This window comes from Triticum aestivum, chromosome 5D (assembly GCF_018294505.1).
Source record: "Triticum aestivum cultivar Chinese Spring chromosome 5D, IWGSC CS RefSeq v2.1, whole genome shotgun sequence".
Taxonomy (NCBI): domain Eukaryota; kingdom Viridiplantae; phylum Streptophyta; class Magnoliopsida; order Poales; family Poaceae; genus Triticum; species Triticum aestivum.
The window spans coordinates 257,324,142-257,344,396 of NC_057808.1; the positions used below are offsets into that span (position 1 = coordinate 257,324,142).

The window sequence follows — 20,255 nt, forward strand, 5'->3', positions numbered from 1 at the left end:
TTTCTTCTGGGCGGGTGACAACAATAAGCAGAAATACCACATGGTTAGCTGGCCGGACATCTGCAAGCCCCGAGAACAGGGAGGCCTCGGTATCATGTGCTCTAAACGCATGAACATCACCCTCCTCACCCGCTGGCTCTGGCGCATTTCGCAAGGACACGGTGGTCTCTGGCTTGACATTATCCGGAACAAGTACCTGCGCGGACAGCCCCTCGCCTTTTGTCAGAGATCCGGCGGCTCCCAGTTTTGGCAATCGGTTGTCCAACTGCTTCCCGTCCTCCGCATCGGAACCTCCATCTCGGTTGGATCGGGTACATCGACGCTGTTCTGGTTCGACCGGTGGGCGGGAGACTCCCCCTTTGCGGCCCGTTTCCCCGACCTCTTCTCCATTGTTGTCGCCCCCTTAATCTTCGTTGAGAGGGCCCTTATTGACTTAGGGCGCCTCGCCTTCCGGAGGCCATTTGGGCCCCCGGAAGCCGCCGCGTGGCTTGAGCTGCTTGATTGCGTCGCTCTCCACGAGCCGGCGGTGGATGCGGGCCCGGACGAGGTTCGGTGGCGTCTTGAGCCTTCGGGCCAACTCTCCACCAAGTCCCTCTACTCGGCCATTGCCCCCTCCTCTGCTCCTCCCCCTCCTTGCGGTTTGGTCCATCCGCTTGCCATTGAAAATTCGGATATTCACGTGGCAATGGATCTGCGGTAGGATTCCGTCTGGGGTGGAGGTCCGCAAACGCAATGGCCCTGGGTCTGGCCTCTGCCCCCTGTGTGGTACCCCCGAAGATTCGAATCACATCTTCTTCTCCTGTGTCTCAGCTCAATTCATGTGGAGCTGCTTTAGGGAGGCAGTGGGAGGCGATTGGTGTCACACCAACTTCCCCGACCTCTTCGCCGAACTCCAGAACTCCCCTCCCCCCCTCTCGCCACATTAGGTGGCTCGAGATCGGGGTTCTAGCGTGGACTCTTTGGACGATTCGCAATAAGCTTGTGATCCAGCGTATTCCTCGTCGGCGGGCTACTGACGCTCTCTTCAAACTGTCTGGTTACTTGCAGCTTTGGCGGCCGCTTAGCCGCCCTCAGGACCGCGACGCCATCACCGCCTTCATCACCCACCTTCGCTCGATGGCCGTCTGTCTGTCGCCGCCGCCCCCTCCGCCACCCCCGGAGCCGGATTAGACGCCTTGCCTCGGCCGCGTCCTTTTTGTTTATTTTGGGCTTGTTGAGCTGTGCCCTCAGCAGAAAACTTTGTACTTCTCGTTATGTGACTTGGGTGTGTGTGTTCTGAACTAGTCCGTGTATGTGTGCTCTTGGCGGTTTGCTTTATATATAAAGCGGGGCGAAAGACTTTTTCGGTAAAAGATGTTGAGTGTATATTCTTTGCGGACAGAGTAGACGGTACGAAAAAAAAACACTCTGTAAAAATTACTAGTACGTACTTACTACATTTAGTTGCAGAGGATGCATGAGCCACTCCAACTAATTAACAGAACAAGAAGAAGGTGTCCGGTCCGCCTCTAAACATTACGAAATATGGCGTCGTAGTTTGAGTTGATGCAACAGGATATGGGACACAGAACAAGTGCAACGAGCACCGTTGGAGGTGATCCGGTCCGCCTCTAGCAAGCTTAGCTAGTAGAGATTGATGGAGGAGACGGCGATGTAAAGCTCGTCGTCCTCCATGGCCAGCGCGCCTTGCATTGCCGGCCACCACTCCGGCATGCTGCTGCTGCTGCTGCTGGCGGCGTCCGCGGCACCCACGACAGCGTTGGCTTCGCTCATCATCGAGGACACCTCCGCCGCTGTGAACTCCGGCTGATCTGTGACTGCATCGTAGTCGACGTTGCGCGCGAAGCGGCCCTTCACCCTCGGCCGGCTGTCCGCGAGCGTCTTCCGGCAAGCGTACTGAAGAAGATGCATGGTCAAAACACGTGAAGATGCAAAATCGAACAAGTACGGCCCGAGCGAGGAGACGTACCGTGATCTTCTTTTGGAAGTTGCGCTGGTTGCGCTTGCTCCTGTACTTTTCGATGCGCTCCCGCCGCTCCTCCGTGCTGTACCTCCCAGCCGCTGCTGTTGCCGGCGCCGGCGGCAGCGCCCCGAGGTCTCCGTTGCTCAGCACACGGCGGAACGGCGGCGCCTGGCCCTGCAGCTCCTGGGAGTAGTAGTAGCAGTGCTGCTCTGCTTGCAACAGATCACCGTAGCTTGACGCCGACGGTTGGGAAGGGAGGAAGCCATTGCTTCCCTGACAAGTATATGAAGAAGAAGAAGAAGAGGAGGAGGAGTGATGATGATACATCGCCTAGTGCGCACGCGTGTGTATGTGTGTGCGTAAGAGCGAGTGATGAATGATTGACGTGTGTCTCAGCGGCCATGTATTTATACGCGCCGGCCGAGCAAGTCAACTCTCGCCTCAAATCGGATTCACGATGACACGAGACATCAACTCGAGATTTCCCATGACGGCACTAACAAGGTCATCTCATCTGAGCCACATACTCAATCAAACAGTAGCCAGAGAAACTGCGGAATGCCAACCCAAAGTCCATTCTACATGACTCCAACCATAAAGGGAAGTCATAGCACAAATCTATCTCGCTGGTGCCATCTTCCTAGCTACTTGCAGACGCACTGTTAAAACTCTACCATCATTCGCAGCACGACCAAACCTCGCAAACGAGTGTCATCCACCATTGCCACAAACTACAACAGAAAAACAAGCTGGCAAGCATATATGATTTCTCCGTGTTATGAACAGGGCACGGAGGATGAGAATCTCAATCGATTATGAATGCACAGCACAAATGGAAAATATTTATGTAGTGATAATAGTAAAATAAGCTGGCAACCACAGCTGCATAGCAATGGGTGTTAAGACAATTCAAGGAGACATGAGCAAGTTGGGAAATCTCCCACTTTTCCACTGGAATCCTTAAACCATGCCCCAGCACACCAGGAGATGTGCCTTTTCTCGGCACCTCTACAGGCACTATGCTCAACTTGCAACTGACTACACATCAACAACAGGTCCTACCACTTTGTTCCATGAACCGGGGTCAGGATTATCGGTAAGTACGTATTTTTGGGTGATTCCAAGCTAATCATTTCTTAGTTGCGACAATGGGGAGCACAAACACAAAGGCAAAGAGATGATGAAACAAATCATCATATTTAAATTTAAAAGGGGAAAACAAAGATGCGCAGGAACTTCCCAGGAATGGTGATTAGAAGCTAAAAATGCAAGTCCCAAAGACAGCACCTGATGTGACTTTGTCCACTACTATGATTACCGTCAAAAGTGACGTCTCGCAAGATTTCGGTTGGGAAGAACGATATCACCTTTGAACATTGCAGCCTATTAGATAGAGCCCCACAAGAATCTGTGTTGTTTCAAGCCTCTATTGGACACAAAATATGCTGCTATGGACCCAGGACCCTGTTTTCAGTTGGCAATTTGTTTTGTAAGGTCGCTGGAACGTCCTCGACCAATAACATGGCTCCATTTCTCCAATAAAGAGAGAGGTTCTAAGGAAAATGAACCCTTACCGTACATAGCCCACTCATGAATTGCGTATCACGTTGACATAGCCTGACAACGCGAGCTTGCCAACCTTCAAGTGGGCTTAGCCAACCGACAAGATAAAGTCAAAGGGCACCAGGCTATAGCATTGCATATAGATTCATCTGCCTTCGACATACGCAGCAAAATGCTACGATTGTGTACTCCCAACAGTTGCCATGATTTCCTTGCAATCTGCAAAGATTTCAAGAAGAGTAGCATCACAACCGCAATCATTGACATCTCAGTGCATCGAGAGAAACATCAAGAGGATCACAGGCAGGGCAAGCCTTCACTGAGGCAGTGACGCAGTGCCTGTCAATGGACAAGATAATGAGAATAAGTGGGACGATTAGGATAATGCACAGTGCACACAGATTTTACTTTTCATCAAGTAGGTCGCCTACAAAAAAAATAGTCACACCACTACAGCATGAGTGGAGATGCAATAATTGTTTAGTTGATGTGCATAATGAATTTACAGAAATAAACAGCAGATTAGATAGATATGGAATTATACCAAGAATTACTACCTCCGTTCCGAATTATAAGATGTTTTGGACATTTCAACATGGACTACATATGGACTGAAATGAGTGAACAAACACACCAAAACGCGTCTATATACATTCGATTCAGAAAAAAGTTAGAGCACCTTATAATTTGTAACAAAGGAAGTAGCACTTAAGTGTAAACAAGGTTTGCAATATGTGTAAATTCGATCCTATGGGACATCTAAGGTACATCTGTACATGAAGCCAGGTACATTCATCAAGTCACTTCAAATGTCATTAGATTTGCCAGAATGAGACCACATTGATGAAGACTGATAAGACTTCTCTATCTAGTGGTGTCCATGATTTGGAGAAATGATTCCGGTCCTGCCCCCACACCTTCCTTGGGTGCATCTGTGGGCGTGAGGCCTTTTATTGTTGTCATGGTATCTGCAACCTTTTCCACATCAATTCCACTGGAATTACTACTCTAAATTCACGTCTTTTTCCTTTTGTACTTTGATTTTGAAAGAACATGCTATTCAGTGTTGTCCACAAAATTACAACTATAAATACCGAGTAGAAGGAGAGAAAAATATGAGATCATTACACATCCGAGTGAATCTATTTCCAAAAAGGCATTTAAGAAGATCAAAGCTGGTTGATCTTAATATCTTAAATTCATCATCATACTTTGAGCAACATGGAAGCACGTCTATCCGATATTTTGGACGTCATGCACTCAAAGCTATATATTTGCATCTGAGCCATTTGGACACTATATTTTGTCCATGTGTGGTAGAAACTTGAAAAAAAGTTGTTATACCCTCCATCAAAATTAAGCAAATTTTCTTAGTTTGCAAAAATCATAATCTGACTATAGGACAATAACCCAAAATCCTATCGCCACACATCTTTCCTAGAGGTTGCCAACATAGTTTTTACTGCTCTGGTATCCTTATTAGGAGGAAAGCAAGACAACAAAGCCCAAGATTCTGCAAATTACTAGCATATTGGAAGCCATTGGTGATTTACATGCAGGTACATCTATTTCTGTTTCAAAAAGGAAGAACCTGCTCCAATTGAGGCATAATGTGGAATGTTTTGAAGGAAAGGGCTTTTATTTATGCATACACCGAAGTTACTTTGCCGACAATAGGCCATTGCACATGTAGAGCATCATGTCATACAGTTCTATTTAGCAATAGTATCTCTTATCAATATAATATACACGAAATCATGTGACAGCTCTCATCTCATGAGGTTGACAGCACTGGTATATATCATCCTGAAATAACACCTGATACAGGACTCATCATAAACATAGGTTAGCATTATTAGGCACACTTCAAATCAAAAGATACGATAGAAAGATTTGATGAGACCCTTACGTTGCACCTTTCTTCTTGTAAAGCAAAGATTCAAAAAAGCACAAAAAAGGAAGATAAGCTGGACTATGCAGAGTTTTTGTCTTTGCTTTTCTGCAAAACCAACAAGACATCAAACTTTGGAAGGTAGGCATAAAATATCATTTTCTGTTGTTATATTTATAATGAAACCAAATTTCCATATTTTAAAAGTGTCCCCATTTTTCAGAAAATTACTTATCATAATCTTAATCCAAAGGCATAAAGGTGCGTAATGTGTCCCTTCAATTGTCATTTTCTTCTAGAAAGAAGATAATACGGTACATATTGTATCATCTGGGTAATACTTTTGACATCGGCACAAGCATGAAAAGGAATTGACAGACCACTATATCGAGCTCAAGGGGTACTGAACAACAGAAAGTACAAATAAAAAAAGAATCGCAGAAAATAGTAATCTGCAAATGTAGTCATGTCGCAAATTCATAACTCGCCTGAGATATCTCAACCTTGCCACCAGCGCAAGAATAAGTTCGAGCTGACATTATAATATGTGCAGCATTTTCATGCATAATGTGTTCTGTTTTTGTTTACTAACTTGTTGCAGTACAACGCCCTTTCATAAATCACTACTCAACAGAAGTGTGAGATTAAATGGCGTGTCATCGACTTGAATGGAAACCGTTTGGATTTTTGCTGACTCCCCCTCCTCTCCTCTCCCGCGACCGCGCCGCCCCCGCGGGCGGGGCGGCCAGCCGCGCCCAGCCTTCTCCCCCGCGCGCCTCTCCCTCCCCCTTCCTCTCTGCCGCCGTCGCCGGCTCCCGCTGCGGGCCTGGCCCGGGCGACACTGGTGGCGGCGGCCCCCTGGCTTTTCCCCTCTCGGGTGTCCGCCGGCGCGGGACGGGGCAACCCCGGGCGGTGCTTCTAGGCGGCGGCGGAGGCTCCTGGCGCGAGCGGGGGCGGACTTCTGGACAGCGGCGTCGCCGTTGGCGGCGGGGCGACGCGGCGGCACGGTCTGGCGGCGCCCGCTCGGCCCAGATCTGGGCCCAGATCTGGGCCCTTCGGGCCCCATCTGGGCCTGGGCGGGCCGGCGGCGGGGTGGGTCTGCTTCGTGGCTTCCGGGAGGCGGGGGAGAGGCGATGAGCGGCAGGGTGCTGGCGGCGCCATCGCCGGCTTGCTGCAGCGTGGCGGCGGGGCTTAGCGGGCCCGTTTCGGGCTTGGCCGGGCCAGGAATGGCCTGGCATGCCCTGCTGCCGCGTCCGGACGGCTACCGCGACGGTGCCGGAGGCTCTGGCCTCCCGCACGATGGCGGTGGAGGTGGTTCCCTCCCGTTCGGCTTCGGTGCTGCTTCTCCCTCCGCGGGGCGCTTCTCTCCGGTCCTCTTGGCCTCGTGTTGGTGTTCGCAGTGAGGCGGCGTGGGTGACGGCGCAACCACGATGGCGCATGGTGGTGGGCGGCGGTCTGGCTGGTCGGCTCCGGTCCGTTGGGCGGTGGGGATTGGAGTACGGGAGAAATCCTTGCCGGTCTTCGGCCCCGATGCGGTGACACCTGTGGGTGCCACCATTCTTTCCTGGAGGGTGTCGGTGATATCCATCCCCCACCTCCCTCCGCGTGCCGGGGAAACCCTAGGACATGTCTGGGCAGCAGCGTCGTTGGCGTCGCATTCCTTCTTGGAGGTGCTGTTTTGTACGCGGTGGTCCGGAGCCTCGGGTTGTAGTGGTTTGTCTTTGGTGGGCGTAGCGGTGGCGGGTCATCCGCGCTCTGTCGAGCTGCCGTTGTTGGCATTTGCTTCTTCTTTTTCTTTTGGGCTTGTTGTGCTGTTCGCCCCAGCGATCCTGTATCGGTGTTGGTTGCTTTGGAATACAAAGCGGGGGAAAACCCTTTTTCGGTAATGGCGTGTCATCATCTCTGTAACCTACAGAGCACCCTAAAGATTATGTAGTATCTCGGCAAGATAAAGAATAACATTTTTGGTCAAAAGAAGCATCGTTACCTTAGAGTTTGGGTCTAACATTATCCCTCATAATCTGTGCAATATCGTGTTCTGTTTTGTGTTCACTAACTTGTTGCTGCATCAGTGCAGCATCCTTATAAATCACTACTCAACAGACAACAGGTGTGAGATTTAAATATTTAATGGGGTGTCACATCTCTACAGAGCACCCCAACGATTCTGTAGTACCTCGGCAAGGCTCTGCGCCAACTGGAGTGTATCAGGCTTGTCTACACCCTTATCCTCGAGGCAAGGATCAGAAACAGAAGTAATTTCATGATTCAGCGACACCTGATCCGCCCTCTCACAAGAGGTGGAGCCAATCTCATATTTACTATAAGCCTTAGCATTATCCAGGATGTCAGTAATCTTGATAGGATACTTGTCCTCAGTAGCCAGGACTAGTTTAAGAAATCTCCCTACTCTGGGGATGGGAGGACGAGAAGAACATGCTAACTTGAGACCAGAAGATAAATGAGCATGATTTGCCTCTCTTAACTTGTACAGACCCTTCTTTAGTTTCAGCTGGGATTTCTTTATCATCGGTGGACTGCTTTGTCTGACCAGCCGAGAGAGGCATAACAGAACCAAAAGCGTTTTCATTTAACACTCTCGTGAGACTACTTATGGCTATGGGTAAGCCTGGTAGCTCATTTTTTGGAAGCAGGTCCTGGATTTGTCTCCAAAAGTTGCAGATCTGCTTTAAGATCCAGTGACCAAATCTGCACCTTGTTTCATTCAGTTGTAGACTTGATAATGGTCTATTGGTTCCAATTTGAACAAATGTTTCTTTCTCAGAGCCTTGGAAATCAGTGATCTGAGCAGATGGCACAACACTGATCATGGATTCATCATGGAAGCTGCGAGAAGAAAAATGATACTCCTACAACATCTGGTTGAATATGATGCTGGGACCTTCCGGATAATAACTGTCATGCAGTTTACAGACATCGCAGCTTTGGCTCCCTCTTTAGAAAGGACAAGCAAATATACGCATAAATGGATGGCATCATATGGGACCCTCCAGTACCATTGCCAGCAGCATTTTTTGCAATGGTTAGATTATTTCCTTCAGCACAGTCCACCAATAGCTAAAACCAGAATAAGAACAAAAAAAAAAGGAACTATATTAGCAAAAGAGGAGTTAATTGCACAGAAGTACCACAATTGAGGCATCACATGCAGATTGGTACCGCGATTGCTAATTTTTACGTGTCAGTACCAGCATTGCTCCAGACTTTTGCAAAAAGGTCTAAACCGCGTATAAACACGTATTGACGGTGTATCTGACTGGCGGGGGCCACCTGTCAGGCGCCGACGTGGCAATTTTTTTACAAAAAACCCCCTAAACTCTCGTCCCCGTGCGCGTCCACGCCGCCCGCCTCCTCGTCCCCGCGCCTCCCACGCCCCGCCGCCATGCCACCCTCTGGTTCGCCGTCTCCGCCGCGGCGACATCGGCGAACGTGAACCAGGCCGGCAAGCAGGCCGTCATCGTCGGCGGCGGGCTCGCGGGCCTCGCCGCGGCCACCCACCTGGCCTCCCTCTCCGTCCGTTCACGCTCCTAGAGGCCTCGGACCGCGTCGGCGGCCGCGTCGCCACCGACGAGGTCAACGGGTACCTGCTCGACCGGGGCTTCCAGATCTTCCTCACCGCGTACCCGGAGTGCCAGCGCCTCCTCGACTACCAGGCGCTGCGCCTCCAGCCGTTCTTCCCCGGCGCGCTCGTGTACCTCGGCGCCGGCGACGGCGGGTCGCCGTTCCACATGCTCTCCGACCCGTTCCGCTTCCCCATCCGCTCCCTCTCCTCGGTCTTCTCCCCCGTTGGCATCCTTCCCGAAGACTAGGTTGTGGAGGAGCTCGTCGCATGAGATGCCGGACTGAGCCTTGTCGGCGTCGTTGAGAACGCCGGCAGCAGCTTCGGCGAAGTAGGCTGTCAGGTCGGCGTAGTCCCGGCGAACCAGCAACGGCGGCAGGCGGAAGGTGTGGAGAAGGAGATCCTTTTTGCAAAGTAAAGGGGTTTTCTGTAAAAAAATTGCCACGTCGGCGCCTGACAGGTGGCCCCCGCCAGTCAGATACGCCGTCAATACGTGTTTATACACGGTTTAGACCTTTTTGCAAAAGTCTGAAGCAATGCTGGTACTGACACGTAAAAATTAGCAATCGTGGTACCAATCTGCATGTGATGCCCCAATTGTGGTACTTCTGTGCAATTAACTCGCAAAAGAGACTAGTGAATACCAGTTCGACACAAGGGGGTTGAAGTCTGGAACTGTATGTTATGGTATCAAATTTCTCTGCGAATCAGTGGCGTTGTGAACACTCGGGGTCAGAGCAATTTGATAGATAGATTAAACAGAACACAAGTGACAGGTATACATTTATTAGACACAAGAACAAGGATGAAGAAGCGCATTCCGTAACTGGATCATTATGAATTGCATTGACTCGGGAGTGCTTAACTGGGAGTACTGATTACCTGTATGCAAATGTTGAGCAAGTATGTGATTGAAGTCGATAAACATGATATCAAGGTTGGTGGCGACATGGCAGAGGTAGTCAAGTGCAGATGAGAGGCACGCGGCGACGATGTGGTCGGTGCGGCGGAGAGGGCCGGCGCGAACGCGGCGGGCGCGGCTGTGGAGTCGTGGGAGGAAGGGTTCTGAGGCGGGGGGAGAGGAGGAGAGGGCCCGAAGAAAGCCGAGTTAATTTATTTTATTTTAGGGAAGAAAGCCGAGTTATTTTTTTTTTTTGAGAAGAGAAAGCCGAGTTAAATAAAGTAGCAGATGCGCTATCCCGCCGCTGGCCCGTATATTTGCGGGCGGGTAGCTTTCCGGCTTACGGGCGAGTATGGATCCGACAAATTTACACCTGCTCATAAAAATTATATGGGCGGCCTATATGAAGATGATGTTTTAGGGTTTCCGTCTTGGATTCATTTTGCCGCTTTCGAGGGCAATCCTCTTCCCCTCCGCCATAATTCTCTTCCTCTCCAGTAAGCTCATACGTTCCCTCCTCCAAGCGCCTCCTCCAAACGTAAACCATGTTGGGAGAAGGTCGCAGGTGTGGGGCCGCCGCGATGCGCCGCCGCGCAAGCGCGGCCGGCACGATGCGGAGGCCGGCAGCTCTAGCCATCCGTTGTGAAGGCGTGGCACTCGGGCAAGGTTTTAAATAGCAGCCGCTACACCTGCTATTACGGTAGCGCACACCTGGCACTATCTTTTTTGCGCTGCGTTGTGATATAGCGGCCTTGTCAGGATTCATCTGCTACTGCGGATGTCAGAGCGATTGTGAGGCGGCCATAGTGGCCGTAAAAAATATGGTATTCAGACCATCCGGCACCAACGCCTGCATATGTGTCAGTCATGTAGTACTGTCCAAACTCCTATACGCAACCTCTCTCTCCTTGGTTCTGCTGCTAGCCTGAATTGTTGTATTTTCTCTACTTTAATTATCTAAAGGTTTTTATCTCTACTCCTAATGTCTCAGTTGGTAGTCTCCGTTCTGAATTTATTTTCGTCCCAATTACCATGGTTTATTTTGGTACCTGCTCCCACCTATCGCTGAGCCGCGTAGAACAAAAAAACCTCCTGTCGAGTTCCCCACCCGCCCCACGCACTCCAGGGCCTAACCTCCCGTCGCACCAGACAAACGAACGAAAAAGGTCTACGAAAATAAACCAGTGAAAACAAACCGGCGAAAATTAACCAGCGAAAAAAAATCCTAGACCAATCTCGCCCGCACGTACGAGAAATACTCGCACGCACGACCTCTGCCCTCGTTCGCCCGCCGCCTCCCTTCGTCCCTTCGCCGCCACCCCTCGATCTATTCGCGACGCGAACGCCGCCGCCTGGCAGATCCCAGGCGCTAGCCGCGGATCCCTTTGCCGGCTCCGAGGGGTCGTGGAGGCGCCGCCGCCGAGGTCCTAAAGGAGGCGCCGCCGCCGAGGTCCTAAAGGAGGCGCCGCCGTCGAGGTCCTAAAGGAGGTGCCGCCGCCATCGTTGTGGACCTCCGGGTGGCCATCGGGACACCTCTGCTGAGGTACGCCTTCGCCTTCGCACGCTGCCGACCTCCCAGAGGAGACGCCGCCGCCATCAACCTCCAAGGGGAGACGCCGCCACCACCTGCGCTAAACCCTAGGCATCAACCACCGTGCTCCCGTCGTCTGGTTCCTCCTGCGTTCGCCACCATGCGATCGGCTTCCTCCCTCAGGTTCATCTCCCCTCTTTTCTCTGTTTGGTTCAAGACGGAGAGAATCAGATCTGAGACGGAGATAATCAGATCAGGATAGAGAGACGGAGATGAGGATTGAGGCCATGGGATCCCTTTGTGACTGCAACTTATACATGAGCTCAGTTTAGATCCCTTTGCTAGAAAAAAGAACGCTGCATACAGCAATGGTCTTATCTAGATTAATGGTTCTCTGATTATTCTTTTGATTCTGAGTCATCAATGTGTTTTTATTGTAGGTTCTTGTACGGAATATACCACCAGATCCTGATGAATCAGTTAGCAAGCTTGTGGAACATTTCTTCCTTGTCAATCATCCTGATCATTATCTGAAACATCAGGTAATCACTAAATTTTGGAACATCTCCCATTTGAAGAATCATCTGCAAATTCAAATGTAAGGAAGTGTGCAGTGCAAGCAATTATCAGGGTAAATCTATTTCTCAATTATGTATTTTTACCACTTCATCAGGAGTGTAAACTGATACTATTTCCAACTACAAAGTGTTGGCTGCCCAGGAAGAAGGAAAGGTCAGTCCAGACATGACATTTAACTCTAATAATGGAGGTATGTAGTGCCTACTGCTCCCTTGTCCCTTGCTACCGTCTGGGGATGCTCGGCTCGCAGTCCCTGCTCTCATTTTCCTCCAGCCTCTGGTAACCCTCCTCCTCACCCGCCTCGCCGAAGCGGGATTCACAGGTTAGTTTAGTTTTGGAGGGATTTCCTGTGGTTGTGCGTGAATCCAGTGTTCACTGGGCTTGTATGTTTCATCCCTAATATGCTAGCTCCTGCCTAAACACGCATTAGAGAATCTCATGTATGTAACAGAAGATACACAAATGTGGTTTTCCAGGGAGCATCAGGTACAACTTATGTGGGGATGAACCATCAGCTAAAGGGAGTGATAGGAAAATATTTTGTTGAATGCAATGGGAAGGCGAAAAACGACACGCCTTGGCGAAGCAACTCTAAGATTCGGTAAGGCTAATCAAGTCTGCAATCAAATCCAAGAGCAGGGGCAGAGAAAACCGTTAAAATACTTTTTAGCTATTGATTGAAGTGACTGGTAATCAGTAGCAGGAGCAACAGTTGTAGTAAGAACCTACCTAGGCATATTTTCTCTCTTTCCTATCACATGGCACATTGAATAACTTTATAGTACAAATACATTCACATATGTTATTTTAAATTATCATGTCATGGAGGTTCTCGTTATTTCGAATCTTTGGTTGGAACCTTCATTTTGTGTTATTAAATGCACATGGTATTCAGTTATCGCCATTATGGTGAGAAGACTTTGATCTTGATATATCAGATTTAAGCCTCTTACACCATAGGAGGTCCTCCTTTTGGTGATATTCACTCATATGTCATTTTAAATTATCATGTCATGGAGGTGCTGGGTATTTCGAATCTTTGGTTGGAACCTTCATTTTGCGTTAAATTCACATGGTATTCAGTTATCTCCATTATTGCCAGTAGCAACGCACAAGCACTTTCTATTAAATGCACATGCTATTTTCTTTTGTATCATGTCATTTTGTGGTCATTAACAATCAGATGGATGAAACTGATCTTGTTTTGTGCATCATGGATTTTCCTCAACTGAATGAGTAGAAACATAAGTGTGCAATGTAGTAGCCCCTCTATTCCATTGTTATAAATATTATAGTTTTTCAATCTGCTGACCTGATCGTAACAGCTGTTTAAAAGGAAGTGATCACATCACTATTTAGATTTTACTTTTTTTTTGTATGCTTAAACATAAGATTAGTTTGTCCCCTTTCTTTTTACCCTTCATGCTAACATAATAAATACATATTTGAACTGAATTGGTTGTATTACATATGCCACGAAGGATGTCGCCGCTTGAAGCTCGATTTCCATCAGCCCCTCTTTTAATTCACTTGCATTGTTTCAGCTTTGCATTGTACTTCTTTGACGAATTACCTCATCCAATCGGCTTTAATTCGGAGCGTCAGTCTTACTAATTATCATTGCCTTAACTTTCCATATGAACCTCTTACAGGAAACAAGGACTCCTATTTGTCTGTAGTACTGCCCATGAGACTCAACCTTGTTTTACCTTAATTATCATGGTGTGCCTTTTTTTATAATAGCTCACCATTTTGTTAGTGGCAATAAAATGCATCTTTAGGCACACCTATAGCGCACATGTGATGATGTACAGATGAAAGAAAGATCTTAGAAGCTGAGAAGCCGAGAGCTGGAGGAACAAGGAGAAGCTAAAAGGACAGAAGAAGTCAGAGCATGTGGAGCTGTTGGGCAAGCAGAGTTCTATCTGGGTATTTAGGTAGCTGAGGATAAAAGGGAAAAGGAAAATGTTGACGATATAGTTACTCAATGCTGAGAATGTTGCATGCATACTTTGTTGCCTATATATCATTGGCTTTGTATTGATCCAGGCAAGAACAAATCAGACGGAACAAGTTTGCTACGGGTGGGTGTGCATCAAGCTGCTTCGTTGCCGGCGGCGAGTAATCTCACACATGTTTATGGCGCATATGTACCAGAAAATTCAAAAGGTACTGCCCGATGCGCCTTTCATACGAAACAGTTTATGCTTATGGGTGTTCATCTTTGTTTCTGTATACAGCTTACGGCTTTTTTGTTGATCCCTTCCCTGTAGGTTCTGATCATACGTGCGAGGGGAATCAGGTAGGGCTTGATGCGCCTTCCATACGAAATGTTGATGAGAATTACCCAAGTAGTCCAGGTATGAGGCTGTGCGGATATAGTAATCATAATTTCCAGTGGCATCGGCATGTTCTAATAAATAAGATGGGAAGTTCAGAATAATGTAACATCGGCATGTTCTAATGAATAAAATAAGAGAAGGTTGGGGGCTTAGTAATTACATAGTCAGAAAAGAGGGACTATGGTGGATTAGAAGATATGTATATGTAGCTGCAAGCATATGTATTTGGATTGTCGGCTGAACAATGTTTCAGCTGAAGATCTCTGAAATTATAACCATCAGTTCCTAATAGCTTACAGCTGGTGTGATGAGCCACACAACTGCTTGTTGTGATGTACACTTGCCTCATCGAAGCACATATATTATAAACTAACTGAAATATAGTACCTTCAAATCCAATGTGTAGTAAATGTACTATGGTATGTGCAGCAACATCTTTTAGATCATCAAATAGAACCTAGGTTCATATTAGGCTAGCCACATATTATTTGAGCAACACCAGTAACTTAACAGCATGTCCAACATCTTGAATTGTTAAGCGATGAGTGTTTATGTGATAGCATGTCAGGTTAATAAAATCAGGTAGCAACCACAAACCCAACATCCTAAAAACGAGGTTACACGATTACCATTTGAATAGTAGCATTTTGGAGAAAGCACTAATATGCACTTAAATTATGCACAGATGCATGTCAGGTTGTTCGCTTGGTCTGCGCCAACGAGCATCTCCTACAAGTCATCATCTCTCTCTTTGTCGGCTCCATGTTGTAGCCTGCTAGGAGTCCTACCTTGCCATGGAGCATGTCCTTTGTCATGGGTCGTACTGAGGTGAGTGCTGGTGTGGGATTTGATGTGTTAGTAGATTGGGACGTCGGCTTCTTGGTGTGGTTTGATGAGACGGTGGCGATATGGTCTGGAAGGTGGCATGTGTGAGGCGAGAGAGAATAACGGGCAGAGTCATTCATATATAATACTAAAATCCTACCCTTCATAAATTAGATTTTTCGACGATAAGTAAGTACCTAAGTCTATGTTATGTTTAACTTAAAAGTACAATGTCTATGTGGGCCATACATACACCGATTAATAAAGCAGTTAGTACTTAAATTGACCGTCAAGTCCTATGTGCCTTAGGGGTAAGTTTTAATCTCCACCATTGACTCACTTAAGGTGGGTATACTGAAGCAGACCCCTTATAATTATGAACGGTTTATAAAGTTGAAGGATGAAACTTGAACGAACACAATTCTGAGGTTTGTAAAGTGAAGCCAAAGACAAGTTCGAGGGGTAATATGGACTTCTCTCAAACTATATTATCAGAGGACAATGAGGGTCTTGAAGACAATGAAAGCGATGAGTTTCTGCTGGTTCTGTTTTGTTGTAGGCGAAGTTCTTAATTATAATTATCAATGTGTTTGTTTTTCTTAAGGACGCAGTGACATGCAAGGCGAGGGAAATTGAAGCCAAAACATGCAGGACGGCCAGGAGTGTGCCATTTTTTCTATGACAGGTTAGTGATTTTATCCTTTTTGTATTTTTTTACATTGCTAGGTACATTAGTTTATATGAAATGATTTGTTAATGGCAGGGGGTGGTTCTTCAATCTTCAGGGAATCAAGCGGTAGCATCAGATGCTGACATGCATGGAAGGTAGCAGTATATGTATTTGTAGCAAATCATCATCGCCCATAAATAAATCATCTCTTGCCCGCTTCCTCTGTCCGGTTGTCAACTCAAATTGCTTTGGTTCACAAGTTCGTTTCATCGTACATCTAGGTACACTAGAACTGAGAGACTACTTTCCTTGAAAGGCTCATGCGAGTAAACTGACAATAGTATTCATCCAAGATGCAGTTGTATATGTATCTTCATAGAGATGTAGATGCATAGATAGTTAAATAGTGCACATGTTCATTGACAGGGATGTAGATGTAGTATACAACCGAGGTTACATTGACAAGTTGGTCCATGATGCTCCCAGGAAAAAGAAAATATGATATATTGTTTCACACTATCATCCATAGTGAAAATATGATATATTGTTTCACACTATATTGTTTCACACAGTAAGATGTAATCTACGGATTCACCAAATCAGCTTGAACATTGTTATCATGCTTCGTATGATTTGGTAATGATTTCAGAACATGGAATGGGGCAAATAAAGTTGAAACCATGTACTGTTCCTCACAAAAAAACAGTTACTGTTGAGAGGTTTCATACTGACATTATTTCTTACCAACTAATGGTGCATTACTCCTGCCATGATAACAGCAGCTAACTACTCCATGATTACAGCAGTAAACATTGATAAGAGTACAAGCATTGGAGGAGTACTCACCACATTCGAGGAAGTCGTCATCATGGTGGTGGTGGTCGAGGAAGTCGTAGGTGCTGGTGGCATCATCACGGAGCAGGCACCATCTTCTCCTCGACTTAAAATGTGGTACTCCATGTACTCCCACCTGTTAACTTTCTGAAATGCAGATCCACTCCAAGAATGTGCTCTGAAATGGAAGTAACATGAAGTATACTCTAAAAATCAGTATGGTTTGAGCCCACTAGATCAATCAAAGTTCTCCAGCATGATAAAAAGAATACTACAGCATGAGTATTACAGCAGAATCAGTTTGGTTTGAGCCAAGCAAGAGTACTAAAATCCTGACAAAAAGAATACTACAGCATGACAAACATGATTTCAGAGATGTTGATTTCAGTACTTACAACCCATTGATAAACATGATTTTCAGAAATGTTGATTTCAGTTAAACTACAACATTTACTCCAAGCAAATACTCTAAGAAACAATACAAGTACTCCTACAGTACTGAAAGTTCTCCTGTAGTACAAATACTCTAGGGGGAATGTACTCCTACAGTACTGAAAGTGTACTCCTGTGAGTACTGAATTTACTAAATTCAGAGGCATCAAAATGCTCACACCCAAGTTCAGTCATCTACACATGGAGTAGTGCAACCGAGTGGTCTTTACCATGCCCGAATCGGCGAGTGGTAGTGGCAGCAGCAGCCGCATTGTCCAGGAGCAGCAGCAGCATTTCCAATCTACTCCCGCGGCAGAGAGCAGTTCTTGACCACAGTACATCTACATCCATATTCCATCCACATCAACAATCACAATCACAATCAGCTCCAGAATCTCTCCTTGCCTTTCCCCGAATCCTAGGCTCCAGAGATTGGAAAGGTGTGGGGAAAATTAAGGATGATAACCTTGCAGGTCAATCATGGGGAGCTCGACTTCGCGGCTGACCTGGGCGCAGGTGACGGGGCACTCGTAGCGGCGGAGGAGTACCAGCAGCGTCGGAGATGGCAGCGTCCAACACGGCGCTCCTCCTTGCAGGTCGATGGCGGCGAGGAGCGCTAGCATCCGTCGCCGCCTTCCTCGAGCAGGACAAGGCCACCGTGCCCGCGCTTCTCACGCTCCTACTCGACCTCGCTAAAATATCCAACTTTGGCTCGACCGTGGCGCAGAGGATGCGGGCGAGAGGGAGAGGCGATGCAGACGAGAAGGCCCGGCGGCGACGCCTGAGGAGAAGGGCGGCGATGCGGTTGAGTCGCCGACGCGAGTGAGGGGGAGGTGCGTCGCCGCCGCGGGCTAGGGATTTGGTGGAGTGGGTGAGCGAGGGGAATGAGCGTGAAGAGGCGACTGAGTGAGTGGGTGAGTGAGTGAGCGAGGAGAAAAACTGGAAACCACAGAAATGTTGTAACGTTCCAAGAAATGTACTACAAAACCTTCGACATTCAAAGTACCAGCATTTATTTTTGTTATTACTATATTTAAAATAATACTCCCTCTGTAAACTAATATAAGAACGTTTAGATCACCAAAATAGTGTTCTAAACGCTCTTATATTAGTTTACGAAGGGAGTACTAATTTAGGAAATGCAGGGATGTGTCTGGCTATTATGTTTTTTTATGCTCTGGTGGAATGGTAAAGAATTTTCGTCCGGTTAACACCATGAGTATTTTCCATTGCACATTTTAAGTCCTTCGACATGAAGCTCCGTTACACGTTGCTTGTGCAAGATGTGTATATAAGCTAACGAAGAAGTTTTTATTATACTTACTCAAATATCATGGGAATCAAGCTAAAAACAACATTCTTGATATTTTGCGGGAATTATTATTTTTTTGAACCTTGGAAACAACAGGAGTCTCCTACTGTTATATATTACTCAAAATAAAAGTACTGGGTAATTACATGGCCAAGAAGCAAATAAAAAGAAAGCAACTATGATTTATAGAGATAGGTTTGGGATGAAGCTATCAAGAAAGGAGACCAATTTAGGATTAACTCTGAATTTGAGATTTTCCAAGTCAGCTTTGAGTGCTCTTTTCCAATCATACAGGGATGCAGCAACCTTGTCAAAGTAGCATCTGTTCCTTTGTTTCCAAATGTTCCAGGCGTCCGGGACTTTGATTGCATTGAACAATGGGTGTGGCCATGAAGACTTCACTGCATCAAACATCTCCTGAAGCTCCAAGTTGGTATCCCATTGAATATTGATGGAGTTCCAATAGACCGCACTGAAGGTGCACTCAAAAAATGGGTGTTTGTTCGTTTCCAGTGGTGTGGTGTTGCACAAAAGACAGGAGTGACTCCAATATCAAAATGTCTCTGGTGGAGCATGTCCCTTATGTTGACTTTGTCCATTAACATCAGCCAGGTGAACACTTTTAAGTTTCATGATACACTTTGTCTTCCAGATCATTGTGATGTATGCGGGTGGCTGCAGTTCTCTGAAGAAGAAGTTGGTGAATTTCTTGGGCCGAAACTGAACATCTCCCCAACAAGTAATCCATTCATCAGCCATTATTGGTTCCAAGTAGAGATCATTCATATGATTCTGCAGATATGTTAATTCATGTACGCCTCGATTGATAGAGTGAGGTAAAAGTTTTTAGAAGCCTGTGGTCTGTCTTGGAATTGCACTATAGAAATATCCTCCTCCCTTGTGGAAGTGAACATGTGTGGCAGCTTGTTGGAAAGGGGTTCGTCATCGATCGGAATATCTTTCCATAGAAGAATTGTGTCGCCAGCTCTAGGAATACAAGTTGTAACCCCTCTGTATATGTCCATCAACGAGAACACATCGTTTTGTATATCTTTTCATAAAAGAATTGTGTGAAAATTTCTTAAGCGCAACAACTAGATATTAATTCATAATAGAATTTTAGTTGGATCATCGCTCTATATGTATACATCGTTAATTTATCATTTTTATCAATTTACATTGCAAGTGAATTGGGCTACGATAAACACCCGATTGTGCCCGTGCTATCTTGTTTCTACATGTGAAATTTGACATGCATTATGTTTACATCATTTACAGCAAAATATTTTCGTGGCACGTGACAAGGCACCGACATTCCCATGATATCTTATCTCTACATGTGAAATTAAACAGTCATTATGTTTATACAACTCAACAAAAATATTTCAAAAGCCCGTGGCAACGCACGGGCACTCTACTAGTATTTTTTTAAAGAGGGAGTACATGTTGAAAACTAGCTGAAACTGTGAATATCCAATTCTGAGTTGGGGCTTATCCGCACCCAATGAATAGTAAATTCAAGACAAATACTAGAAAAAAATCAAAAAATCTTTTTTTTGCATAGAAGATGTTTGAGCGCATGAGGTGCGTGCCGAATTTCGTAGCATTTTGAGATCTGAATACTCTCAGGAAAAAAGACAAAATCGGGTCCAAACAATAAACTTTTCACAGACACCAAGTTTGTCTTTTTTTGCTGAGAGCTACTCACACAACCAAATGCTCTGAAATTTGGCAATGACATCACCCACTAAGTCATCATTCCCCACAAAAAGATCGGAACTTTTTGAATTTATTTCGTATTTTTAAGGATTTGGTTGTTCACTTTCGGGCTC

The 20,255-nt window shown here is 46.5% G+C and overlaps 1 protein-coding gene and 1 long non-coding RNA gene across 17 annotated transcripts; one reads left to right on the forward strand and one right to left on the reverse strand.

Moving 5' to 3' along the window:
- Positions 1-1,394: 1,394 nt before the first annotated feature.
- Positions 1,395-17,855, reverse strand: LOC123120588 (zinc finger protein CONSTANS-LIKE 9). 3 transcript variants are annotated; one of them, XM_044540592.1, is made up of 6 exons: positions 17,578-17,855; positions 17,342-17,452; positions 16,692-16,857; positions 3,538-3,745; positions 1,970-3,427; positions 1,395-1,896 (listed from the first exon to the last, which is right to left on the reverse strand). In XM_044540592.1, exons 5-6 carry the CDS (start codon positions 2,288-2,290, stop codon positions 1,624-1,626), a joined length of 594 nt encoding a protein of 197 aa, XP_044396527.1. In that variant the 5' UTR covers positions 2,291-3,427; positions 3,538-3,745; positions 16,692-16,857; positions 17,342-17,452; positions 17,578-17,855; the 3' UTR covers positions 1,395-1,623. The 3 variants fall into 3 exon arrangements, 2 of the variants coding, with proteins under 2 accessions (XP_044396527.1, XP_044396528.1); XM_044540593.1 differs by having other exon boundaries at positions 1,970-3,865; XR_006459504.1 differs by lacking the exons at positions 1,395-1,896; positions 1,970-3,427; positions 3,538-3,745 and adding exons at positions 7,035-8,495; positions 9,642-11,632.
- LOC123120589 (uncharacterized) lies at positions 11,354-19,507 on the forward strand. Of its 14 annotated transcripts, none has more exons than XR_006459517.1 (10): positions 11,354-11,612; positions 11,972-12,060; positions 12,136-12,330; positions 12,485-14,177; positions 14,282-14,368; positions 15,036-15,178; positions 15,780-15,860; positions 15,939-16,000; positions 16,649-16,796; positions 18,718-18,908. It is a non-coding gene; the product is annotated as an uncharacterized lncRNA (long non-coding RNA). The 14 variants fall into 14 exon arrangements; XR_006459508.1 differs by adding an exon at positions 19,076-19,507 and having other exon boundaries at positions 11,357-11,612; positions 11,870-12,330; positions 18,718-18,982; XR_006459511.1 differs by adding an exon at positions 18,937-19,507 and having other exon boundaries at positions 11,357-11,612; positions 11,870-12,330; positions 18,718-18,852.
- Positions 19,508-20,255: the final 748 nt, after the last annotated feature.

Coding starts and splice junctions, on each gene's coding strand:
- LOC123120588 (XM_044540592.1), bottom strand. CDS start 2,290: ATGTATCATCATCACTCCTCCTCCTCTTCTTCTTCTTCTTCATATACT. Junction 1,897..1,969: donor ACTTCCAAAAGAAGATCACG/GTACGTCTCCTC, acceptor CATCTTCTTCAG/TACGCTTGCCGGAAGACGCT.